This window comes from Macaca thibetana, chromosome 1, assembly GCF_024542745.1.
Source record: "Macaca thibetana thibetana isolate TM-01 chromosome 1, ASM2454274v1, whole genome shotgun sequence".
Lineage (NCBI taxonomy): Eukaryota > Metazoa > Chordata > Mammalia > Primates > Cercopithecidae > Macaca > Macaca thibetana.
In genome coordinates this window covers 28,027,154-28,039,240 of record NC_065578.1, presented here as the reverse complement: position 1 = coordinate 28,039,240, position 12,087 = coordinate 28,027,154, and the positions used below count along the sequence as shown (strand labels likewise).

At 39.4% G+C, this 12,087-nt stretch overlaps 1 protein-coding gene across 9 annotated transcripts in view; it reads right to left on the bottom strand.

The window, feature by feature from the left end:
- EPB41 (erythrocyte membrane protein band 4.1) overlaps positions 1-12,087 on the bottom strand; it is a 339,397-nt gene that overhangs the window by 85,982 nt on the left and 241,328 nt on the right. For all 9 annotated transcript variants that reach the window (XM_050794646.1, XM_050794655.1, XM_050794666.1 and 6 more), the window contains 2 exons: positions 4,533-4,620; positions 2,110-2,262 (listed from right to left, as the gene is read on the bottom strand). In XM_050794646.1, coding sequence (XP_050650603.1) covers positions 2,110-2,262; positions 4,533-4,620 — 241 coding nt within the window. The remainder of the gene's footprint in view (positions 1-2,109; positions 2,263-4,532; positions 4,621-12,087) is intronic.

Below are 12,087 nucleotides of genomic sequence, written 5' to 3'. Positions count from 1 at the left end.
TGGAGGTTGCAGTGAGCTGAGATCACGCCACTGCACTCCAGCCTGGGTGACACAGTGAGACTGCATCTCAAACAAACAAACAAACAAACAAAAAACCCCAAGAAATATGTATACATTGTGAAATGGCTAAATTGAGCTGATTAACATATGTATTACCTGACATAATTTTTTTTTGAGGTGAGAAAACTTAAAATCTAGTCTCTTAGCAATTTTTCAAGAATACAATACATTGTTATCAATGTTAGTCACCATGTTGTACAATAGATCTCTTGAATGAATCTCAGATTCTTGAATCATTAAATATTTCTTTTTTCCTCTGATTGATCATTAATTTATCTAGATTCCTCTTACAATGAAGCAAACCATATTCTGCCAGGGCTACTAGAAACACTGTTCTATTGACCTCTTGCCTCTTTGTTTCTACTTTAAGCATATTTTATAAGATGGAAAGGAAACTGACATTTATTTTGAGTGCCTACTATTGCCAGTAACACTATGATTAGATAGTATCATCTATATTTTTACACATGAAGAAACTGAGGTCAGTAAGTTATTTGCTCAGTCTCACAGCTATGAAATAACAGAACCAGATTTTCACCCTCTTCACCATACCATGCCACTGCTAAATCATCTACTGCTGCCACAATACTGTTTCTCAAAATCCTATTGTTCCTGATTGCCTTCTTAAATAAGAATTTTACTTTTTTTTTTTTTTTTTTTTTTGAGGCGGAGTCTCGCTCTGTCGCCCAGGCTGGAGTGCAGTGGCGCGATCTCGGCTCACTGCAAGCTCCGCCTCCCGGGTTCCCGCCATTCTCCTGCCTCAGCCTCCCGAGTAGCTGGGACTACAGGCGCCGCCACCACGCCCGGCTAATTTTTTTGTATTTTTAGTGGAGACGGGGTTTCATTGTGTTAGCCAGGATGGTCTCGATCTCCTGACCTCGTGATCCGCCCGTCTCGGCCTCTCAAAGTGCTGGGATTACAGGCTTGAGCCACCGCGCCCGGCCAGAATTTTACATTTTTAGAAGTCAAGGACTTCCCATTATCATATTAACGTGTGTGAGGGATGGGATTCTAATTTGCTGTTATATTCCTAGTCCCTAGAATAGTGTCAGACACAGGAAAGCTCTCAATAAATATTTGTTGATTGAATAACTCTTGAATTTGAAATTTTAAGGGAAGACACTGATTGCTCTGTTGTTAGGCAAAGGTAAATAATTATGGTACAAAATAAATGCTTCTATGGTAATTCCTATCCAAGAGTTTTAAGGCTTCACATCCAGAATTTGCAGGCAGAAATAATGAGCCATTTTTCGCCAGCAGATGGTGATAAACACACAAAAAAGCCACCTTAGGTTAGTATCATTTCCTATATAGAACTTATACAGCTGTCATCTCATTTGATCTTCAAATAACTATGATGGAGAAGGTATTATCTGCTCAAATGATAAGGAAGCCGAGCCTTAGATTTGTACAGGTCTTTTGTTTAGTATGTAGCAGAAAAGAAGCCAGAACTGTTTTAAAAACTTTAATTCCACTTAAACAATTTTATGCTATTCCATAACGGCTCTTCAATACAAAAGTTAAATTTGGCCAGCATTAGTATATCCTGAAACCAACTAATAAATGAATTAACTGGTACAAAGTTGAACATCCAACTCTATTAAAAATCTAGAACTTGGCCCTAGAACCCACTCTCAGTAACCGCAAGAAGCTATGCATACAAATAAATTTTAATTATATAAGGTAAGGGATTGGTGGTGCCAAACATGAGTAATTTATCCCCATAAATAATTTTAAAATCTCATGCTACTCAATTTAAAAATATTTTTCCATTAAGTTTTTGCTTGGAGTCAGGAACAAATCTATCAGTCCAACTTTAACTTTTTGCAATGGTATATTTACATACAAAAAGTGAAATGTCCAGAAGACCAGTCGTAAGGAAAAGAAGCAGCATCACAGAACTAATCAACTTAGAAAACAGAATTATCAGCCCTTGAAAAGTTAACTACAGAGAGACTTCTCAGATGACTTAATAAGGAAAATGGAAATGTAGATATTTCAAATACAGTCTGTGTCTGGTTTGGGGGGAAGGAAATACAAATTCTGTACCTCTCCAGGCCGAATCTTGATGAAAAAGCTGCTACGTTTATAAGAAATCTTCAGCACTTTGGGCCAAGGGAAGCGGTTAATTCTCAGCTTATCTTTGTAAACCAGAAGGCCACTAGAGCAGACACCTAGGATGATATCTACTCCTTCCAAGTCCTGAAAAAGAAAAATGTTAGCATTTTAGTCTGGAGCAAAGTACTCAATACACTGTTGACTATTACTAGATAATCTGAAGATAACAATCAAAAACAGTTGCAAAACATACAATGAATAATAAAGGTCAGCCTAACAATTATAATTTACTGACCTATTATGTTTAAATCAGCAGTCATGACTTCCTGGAGAGCAGGGCTTAGGCCTATGTATACTACCAAATACACATTCACAATTATTAATATAATTCTTGTTTTTTATGATAAAGTGTTAACAGCTCCAGAAATCATGTTAAGTGTAGGAGTTGACTCTATTCCTGTATAAACTCAGCACAAGACAATCTTAGGTTATTAAAATTGATGTTAAGTATATTAAATTAAAAATATGATCCCTAAGTCAAGAAGTTACATTAAGGCACAATGAAATCATATTTACATGCCTCTTTATTAAAGACAACTTTAAAAAATTAAATATGTAACATTAATCATCTATGTCTGTAATTCAAAGAAAATAAATTTCACCTAAGTTAGTCCCTACAGCTAACAGTTTAGCTAAGTAATCAAAACACAAAGTTAAATGCTTCTTGACTACTCTTTCCTCAAAAATGAGTATAGAGAAATATATTAGTGCCTACACGTGTTATAACAGAGAAGTAGGAATTACATACAGTTCCAATTCAGTGACTATGTAACTGAGAATTTCCGAGAAGATGCCCTCTTAAATTTTTAAAGCTTGTGGGTATAACTACATTTCATTTTGGAGAAACAATGTGCTTTATAATATTTGGGAAAGGAACATGCTGCCTGACTCCATCAATACCTGAATTGACACCAGTTTCCAGCAGGAATTGTGAAGCAAAATCTAACCATTTCAGTTTTAGAAACATACCTAATCTGATGTACTGGATCTTCCTATACGTTAGAGATTCATAGAAGTTGTAGTACCCAGCCCAAAACAATCCAGAACAACTTTTTTTTCTTAAGATAAGAGTCTCAACTGTCACCCAGGCTGGAGTGCAGTGGTGCAATCTAGGCTCACTGCAGCCTCTACCTCCTGGGCTCAAACAATCCTCCCACCTCAGCCTCCTGAGTAGCTGGGACCACCAAAGACACGTGCCACCATGCCTAATTTTTTGTATTTTCTGTGGAGACGGGGTTTTACCATGTTCCCCAATCTGGTCTTGAACTCCTGAGCTTGAGCGATCAACCACCTCAGCCTCCCAAATTGTTGGGATTACAGGTGTGAGCCACCACACCTGGCACTGAACCTCCCCAGCAACTTTAGTAGCTGAAGATAAGAGAAGTAAGGAGACTTTCCTTAAGTATTCATTCTGTTAGGTTGTATTAGGTAGGACTAGGATTAAAGCTCAAGTTTCCAGGGCCCTACCCAAGTGGTTTTTGAATGAGCCACTGTGGTTCATTCAGTGTGTATCAGAATAACTTGGAGAGCTTGTTAAAATGGATTGCTGAGCTCCACCCCCAGAGATTCTAACTCAGCAGGCCTGGGATAGGGCCTGAAATGTGCATTTCTAACAAGTTCCTAGGTGATGTTAAATGTTGCTGACTCAGACACCATACTTTGAGAACCACTACTCTAGGCCAATGGTTCTCAGATTCAAGCATGAATTAGAATCATTTGGATGCTCTTTAAATCTGGAGATTCTAGAACCTCTCCTCCAAATTAATTCCATACATTTGAGAGAAGCTCAGGGATCTACATATTTAATGAACATCCTCGGTGATTCGATGTAGGTGATGCTGGCTGTGAAACAGGCCTTGCTGCCCACTACTCTATTTTCAAATGTTACTGCATGTTAGGAAAATCAATTTCTTTTTCTCTAGGGGCTATCTTTTGATCTTAACAGTAGTTTGGATATAAAACTTTATTCTGAGGGTGGAATTGCTAAGGGGCGAATTCAATTGATACAGTTGACTGATTTAACTGATACACTTAAAACGCTAACAAGAAGTACTCTCTTTTTTTTTTTTTTTGAGACAGGGTCTTGCTCTGTCACCAGGGCTGGAGTGCAGTGGCACAATCATGGCTCACTGTACCCTCCTAGACTCAAGTGATCTTCCCACCTCAGCCTCCCGAGTAGCTGGGACTAGAGGCATGAGCTGCTGTGCCCAGTCTACTATCTCTTTTGAATGTTTTAAAATACCCCAGATGTTGGTAAGAAGTATGATATGACACAGATGTGATACATACATAACAGACATGTATCATATAATGTCTTCCACATGCATATTAATAAAGGGCAAAGATATCATTACCTTTGCTTTATGAAGATCAACTCCATACATAGACAACTTTTTAGCATTCTCAAGAAACTCCAAGTCAGCCTGAGCTGGAGTCATGGACCTTTGATAGAATAAAAACATAAAATTCTTTCAGTGTTATAGTGTCATCATTTACAGTAACATTTACATATTCATTGTATTTTTAACACATGAACATATACATACCACTATGTATGTAAGCTATATTTCCTAGTCCTGAAAGTAGGTTATTATGGAACAGAACTCATCACTACCTGTATCTAAACAATTAAAATATGCCTTAGAAAAAGACAATGTGAGCAAACAAAAAGTGACCAAAAAGCTACAAAAAAAAATTTTTTTAATCCTACTAAACAATTTCCTTAAAGCTATTTCATCTATCGTTAGTTCTGCCCCCTTCTCTTCACTCTTTTTCTCCAACATACATAATAAGCTCCTCCCACTAATTTTTCTTGCCAAGGAGATGACCAAATTAAATCCTCAGAGGGCATGGTGTAATTTACAATATCCTCTTATAGCTGCCTTTTTCTCTCCATACCCCTGAATTGAGTTATGGAAATTAAACAAGAGGGCAGCTGATGTTACTTAACTGAGGACTCTTAATCGGGGCAGGCTTGATGAAAAGAAAATTTCTGGTAACAGATGGTGTCCTGCCCACTGATATAAACAAAATAAACTGGTTAACAGAAGCACATAGATAATGGGGCTGCTTTCTCTGTTATTAATATGTCTTCATTACCAGGCATATAATGAATTAGATTTGTTTGAAAACAGTCAGTCTCACTGTCTAAACACTCGCTGTGAGTCTTCTCCTCTATAAATTTCCCCTCTTTTGAAAAGTGCTCATGAGCTGTTATATAGAGCTTTCAAGACAAAAATTTCACTTCTAATGCTGCACAATTCAGACCAATCAAGTATAACTTAACAGTAACAATAATGCAGCCACATCCCTAAGGGAAAAACATGTAAATGCCAGTTTCCCATAAGACTGCATCAAGCTACAGAAAGCTGCAGGGGTCTCTTCATTTAACAAGGAAAAGTGTCTTCCAAATCCATCTGTCTTTACCCTAATTAAAAGGACAAAGGATTCCTTGGAACAACCACCACCAAAATATGTATATAACAGGAGAGAGGCTGCAGATTTGTTACTGACTTAGCCTTCACGAACAAACTTATTTTCACAAGCACTGAAGCATCACACCTAATTCTATTTATTAATGAACCTGAAATTGAAGATTAAAAAAAGGAGAATGGGAAAATTAGCCCCTTATGCGAGTCTGTATATTCAAGTCATTAAAAACATTTCAGGAAAGTTTTGTAGTTTTTAATTTTTTTCCATCTAAGTTACATTTTTTTCTAGTTAACATCACTCCTATTTTGTTTCTGTTGTTGTTGTTACTGTTATTGACGAGATGAATTTTAGAATTTTTGTTTGTTTGTTTTTTGAGACAGGGTCTCACTGTCACCCAGGCTGCAGTGCAATGGTGCTAACACAGCTCACTGCAACCTCCACTTCCCAGGCTCAAGTGATCCTCCCACCTCAGACTTCCTGAGTAGCTGGGTCTACAGGTGCATGCCATCATGTCCAGTTAATTTTCTTATTTTTTGTACAGAGGGAGTCTCAGTATATTGCCCAGGCTGATCTTGAACTCCTAGGCTCAAGCCATCCTCCAGCCTCGGCCTTCCAAAGTGGTGGGATTACCACTCCAGCTGAATTTTAGCGTGAGTCACCACTCCAGCTGAATTTTAGGATTTTGAAGCTGGAAAGGAGCTTGAAGTTTAAAGAGTACAACAATTTCATTTTGCTGTTGAAGAAACAGTTCTCAGGGATTACATTATCACAGGCAAGTTAGGACCCTTAATTGAGACAGCAGACTTAAGTCAGAACTCAAGTCACAATACTTGGGCTGAAATCCAGGCTTCGGTACTTATGAGTGGCCAGCCAGTGTCTCACTCCATCTCCTCTATGAAACAATCATAATAATGCATATTTCCAGATACTAGGATAGGCAATGACTTTTTTGTTTTTGCTGAATGAATGAATGTTACTATTAGGATCAAAATGAGATAATGGTTGTAAAACTGCTTTATAGACATGAATAGTTATTATTGCAGCCTTAGTTTTCTGATAGTCCAGTGGTTCATCTGCACACAAATCATAAAATTAAGAGACACAATTTGGATCACTTGAATTTGAAGACAAATTTTAAAACATTAAATAAAGTAATTATGGTAAAATCTTCCCTATACTCACTCCTCCTACCCTACCCTAAGAGACATTAATGGGGGTCAATCAATTTGAATACAGATTTAAATTTCATAGTATGTAGTTACATGCTTCTATAAATAAACATGCTTTAAAAAATAAGGAGAGATAAGGCCAGGCACAGTGGCTCACGTCTATAATCCCAGCACTTTGGGAGGCTGAGGCGGGTGGATCACCTGAGGGAATCTAAGACCAGTCTGACCAACACGGAGAAACCCCATCTCTACTAAAAATACAACATTAGCCAGGCATGGTGGCGCATTCCTGTAATCCCAGCTACTCAGGAGGCTGAGGCAGGAGAATCGCTTGAACCCCGGAGGCGGAGGTTGTGGTGAGCTGAGACTGCGTCATTGCACTCCAGCCTGGGCAACAAGAGTGAAACTCCATCTCACAAACAAACAAACAAACAAACAAACAAATAAATAAGGAGAGATCTTTAAAACTTCCTTGTTAGTTGAAAATAATATTTATATTTGAAGTTTGGCTGACGTTTGCATTTAAAATTTTTTAACCTAATTTTTAGCCAGGCTCAGTGGCACACACCTATAGTTCTAGCTACTCTGGAGGCTGAGGCAGGAGGATTGCTTGAGTCTATGAGCCTAGACAACATAGAGAGACCTCATCTCTAAAAAAAGAAAAAGAATAATTTTAGCTGGGTGTGGTGACCTGTAGTCTCAGCTACTTGGGAGCTGAGGCAGGTACATTGCTTGAGTTTAAGGCTGTGAGTTACAATCACACCTGTAAATAGCACTGCACTTCAGGTTGCACAACATAACAAGGTCCCTTTACAATTTTTTAAAAAATATAATTCTAATTTAAGGACTTTTTTTTTTTTTTTTGAGACGGAGTCTCACTCCATTGCCCAGGCTGGAGTGCAGTGGCACGATCTTGGCTCAATGCAACCTCCGCCTCCCGGGTTCAAGCGATTCTTCTGCTTTAGCCTCCCAAGTAGCTGGAACTACAGGCGCCCGCCACCATGCCTGGCTAATTTTTGTATTTTTAGTAGAGATGGGGTTTCACCACACTGGCCAGGCTGATCTCAAACTCCTGACCTTGTGATCTGCCCATCTCAGCCTCCCAAAGTGCTGGGATTAAAGGCGTGAGCCACCATGCCAAGTCAAAAAAAAATTTTTTTAAGAGACAGGGTCTTGCTCTGTCACCCAGACTGCAGTGCAGTGGCACCATCATGGCTCACTGCAGCCTTGACCTCCTGGGTTCAAGTGATCCTCTCACCTCAGCCTCCTGAGTAGCTGGACCACAGGCATGTGCCACCACACTCAGTTAATTTATTAATATTTTTATTTTTTGTAGAGATAGGATCTCCCTTTGTTGCCCAGTCCCCAGTACAGGCATGTGCCATCACACCCAGCTAATTTTTTTTTTTTTTTTTTTTGTAGAGATGGGGTCTCACCATGTTGGCCAGGCTGGTCTTGAACTCTTGGGCTTAAGCAATCAGCCCACCTCAGCCTCCAAAAGTGCTGCAATGACAGGCAGGAACCACCATGCCCAGCCTTAAAATTTCAAATTATTTATTTATATCAGTACTGACTCATGAATTTTCATTTTATTCAACGCATTGTATCAATTATTTTCCTTATCTATTTTAATGCTTAAATTGCCCCAGATATGGTCAGTGGGAACCTCTCTAAGCTGGATTCTGTGTCCTGACCATTTCCCATCATTTTTCCAGTACTTCCTTCTGACACAATGTAGAGTTAGCGTATGTATCTGTGTATGTATCTACCTTTTCACATCTATATTTCTATATCTACCTATCTATATATTGGAAACCACAAGTTCACATTGAAGCTTCCAGTTTTAACGCAATATCTTAACCGGGTTCATTTTAGTTTCTCCCTTTCCATAATTTGTGTCTCCCTTTACTGACAGTGAGAAACCTGGCTCCCATTACCCTGAATACATTGACTAATTTAATCACTCCCTCCATATAATCATATAATCTCTCATTGAAGCCAGAAACCCCTACCGTATGTGGATGCCCTCCTCACTCTACTTAAACCCTGAATTCCCTATTCTGGGCTACTCAGCACACGTGGTTGTCCTCCTTACCTCACCAGGGTTCTGACTGCTGGTGTGGGACCATCTCTTCACCCTGCTTAGGCTTTGACACTCTGCATCAAGCACCACCCCCTATGGATGCCTTCCACATCCTGTGTAGGCCTTTCCCCCACATGGATGCCCTTCTTGCTCTGCTTGGCTTCTGAAACCCACCACCAGGTGCCCACACATGACTACCATCCTCATCCACTTGAGCTCTGACTCTTCATGCCAGGCTACCCTCCAACCCATGAACCCACTCCTCACTCTGCTTAGGCCTCAATATTCCAAGCCAGACTGCCCCTCTGCATGGATGACTACCTTGTTCTGCCCCATCTAGTGTTGCTAGAAAGCTTTTTCCGATTATAAAAATCATACACATTTACTGTTTAAAATTTGGAAAATATCATTAAGAGCACAGAAAAGAAAATCTATAATCTCACCACCCACAGACATCTGTGCATGTTAACACAACATATATATTTGAAAAATTAATATCACAAAATAAATTACTTTTTGCCTTAAATTTTAATGATCAAGGTTTTCCCTAAAATTTCCAAGACCTTTGAAAGTCATAACAAACCAGCTGGGAAGAGATTAGACACCTCTAAACCATTAAAAGTACTGTCTTGAATTTATTCAGTACCACCTAATAATTTACTACTTGCAAGTACTGAGCTTACAAAAGTACCTAACGAGGAAGCTCTGGCACTGGTTAACTCTTGCTCATTAAAAACAGAAGTTACAATAAACTTTCCCTGCATTTATTTCGAGCAAGTGGGATCAGGATAGAGCTATTCAGTGAGTACCAGTGTTATGTGACCGCCTTTTAATAATGTTTGCTATATCTCCTAATTAAGGATTGTGATTTCAAATAATTAAGTGGGGGACAATAGACAAGTTTACATACCTTCCTAATACCCATAAATGGAGGGCGATTAATTTTAAAGCTTGATTTGCTAGTGTAAATTTAAAGTGTTAATTATAGCTTTAAAATCCCAGTCTGGGCACAGGGCCACTACTAAGGATTCCATTTACGCAGGCTGTCTTCTATTTGAGAAGTGCTTGTACTGCACTTTCCAATGCATAGTAAAATGCATATGCATCAGCGGGAAGTTTCTTTGGATTAGTTAAAATCCCATGTTGTTGGACATAATTAAATTGTTCCTTTGGGTTTGTGAGGGTTGCAAATCTTTCCAAAAAGGAGCAAGTAAATTCCAAGATGACAGACTCCTAAATGTTCTGGTCATGGTGATCCATTATTGCTCAATTTCTACTACATCCCTAACAGAACGTCAACTGAACTATAGCCATTTGTCCCTTGAGATTGTTTCACCTAACTGGGTTTAAATTCTGATAAAGGTTTAAAACTAGTTCTCCAAACCAAGACACATACATTCGTCACTTGTAAAGTGAGGATAAGAATTTTTATTTATTTATTTATTATTATTTTTTTAGATGGAGTCTCACTTTGTCACCCAGGCTAGAGCGCAGTGGCACGATCTCAGCTCATTGCAACCTCCGCCTCCTGGGTTCAAGCGATTCTCCTGCCTCAGCCTCCAGAGTAGGTAGGGCTACAGGTACACCACCACGCCCAGCTAATTTTTCTACTTTTAGTAGAGATGGGGTTTCACCATGTTGGCTAGGATGGTCTCAATCTCTTGACCTCGTGATCCACCTGCCTTGGCCTCCCAAAGTGCTGCGATACAGGTGTGAGCCATGGCGCCCGGCCGAGAATTACTATTATCCTAGCAGATATTTGAACTCTCACTATATACTGTCATTGTACTAACCACTTTATATAAATTTTCTGATTTAATAATTAGAAAATTCACATTATTGCCCTTACTTTTCAGATGAAAAAACCAAGCTTAGAGAACTTAAGTAACTTACCGAGAGGCACACAGCTAACAAGGAATGGAGTATGAATTTAAAGAAAGGCTGACTCCAGAGCTCAAGCTTTTAACTATGGTGCCCTATTGCCCTAACTCAGTGGTTCTCAAACTTTTTTGATCTCAGGACCTCTTTATTCTCTTAACAATTATTGTAAAAATTATTGAGGACCCTAAAGAGCTTTTCTTTCTTTTTTTTTGAGATGGAGTTTCGCTTTTGTTGCCAAGGCTGGAGTGCAATGGCGCTATCTTGGCTCACCGCAACCTCCACCTCCCGGGTTCAAGTGATACTTCTGCCTCAGCCTCCTGAAGAGCTGGGATTATAGGCATGTGCCACCATGCCCAGCTGATTTTGTATTTTTAGTAGAGACGGGGTTTCTCCATATTGGTCAGGCTGGTCTTGAACTCCCGACCTCAGGTGATCTGGCCGCCTTGGCTTCCCAAAGTGCTGGGATTACAGACATGAGCCACTGCACCTGGCCAAGAGCTTTTCTTTATGTGGCTTATAGCTATTAGTATTCACTATATTAAAATTGTTTTAACTAAGGAAAATTTAAAATGCTTATTAATTTTCTAAAAAGTAACAGTTATCTAGCCAAGCACGGTGGCTCACCTCTGTAATACCAGCACTTTGGCAGGCCAAGGCAGGCAAATCACCTGAGGTCAGGAGTTGAGGACCAGCCTGGCCAACATGGTGAAACCCTGTCTCTGCTAAAAATACAAAAATTAGCCAAGCGTGGTGGCAGGCACTTGTAATCCCAGCTACTCGGGAGGCTGAGGCACGAGAATCATTTGAACCCAGGAGGCGGAGATTGCAGTGAGTCGAGATCACACCATTGCACTCCAGCCTGGGCGAAAAGAGTGAAACTCCATCTCAAAATAAAATAAAATAACAGTAATCCCATTATTTTTTTAATATAAATAACATAATTTCTGAAAAATACCAATATTTTCTGAAAAAGTAATGAAAAGGTAACTTTGCTTTACATATTCACAAATCTCTTCAATGTCTGGCATAGAAGACAGCTGAATTCTCCCAATTGCTTCTGCATTCAATCTGTTGCAATATATTGATTTGGCAGTATGTGAAGAAATCTGATCTCACACAGACATGTAGTTGGAAAAGGGGTGACTATGAATTTAAAATATTCTTTTTTTTTGAGACGGACTCTTGCTCTTGTCACTCAGGCTAGAGTGCAATGGCACGATCTCAGCTCACTGCAACCATCGCCTCCCAGGTTAAAGTGATTCCCCTGCCTCAGCCTCCCAAGTAGCTGGGATTACAGGTGCTCGCCACCATGCCCAGCTAATTTTTGTATTTTCAGTAGAGACG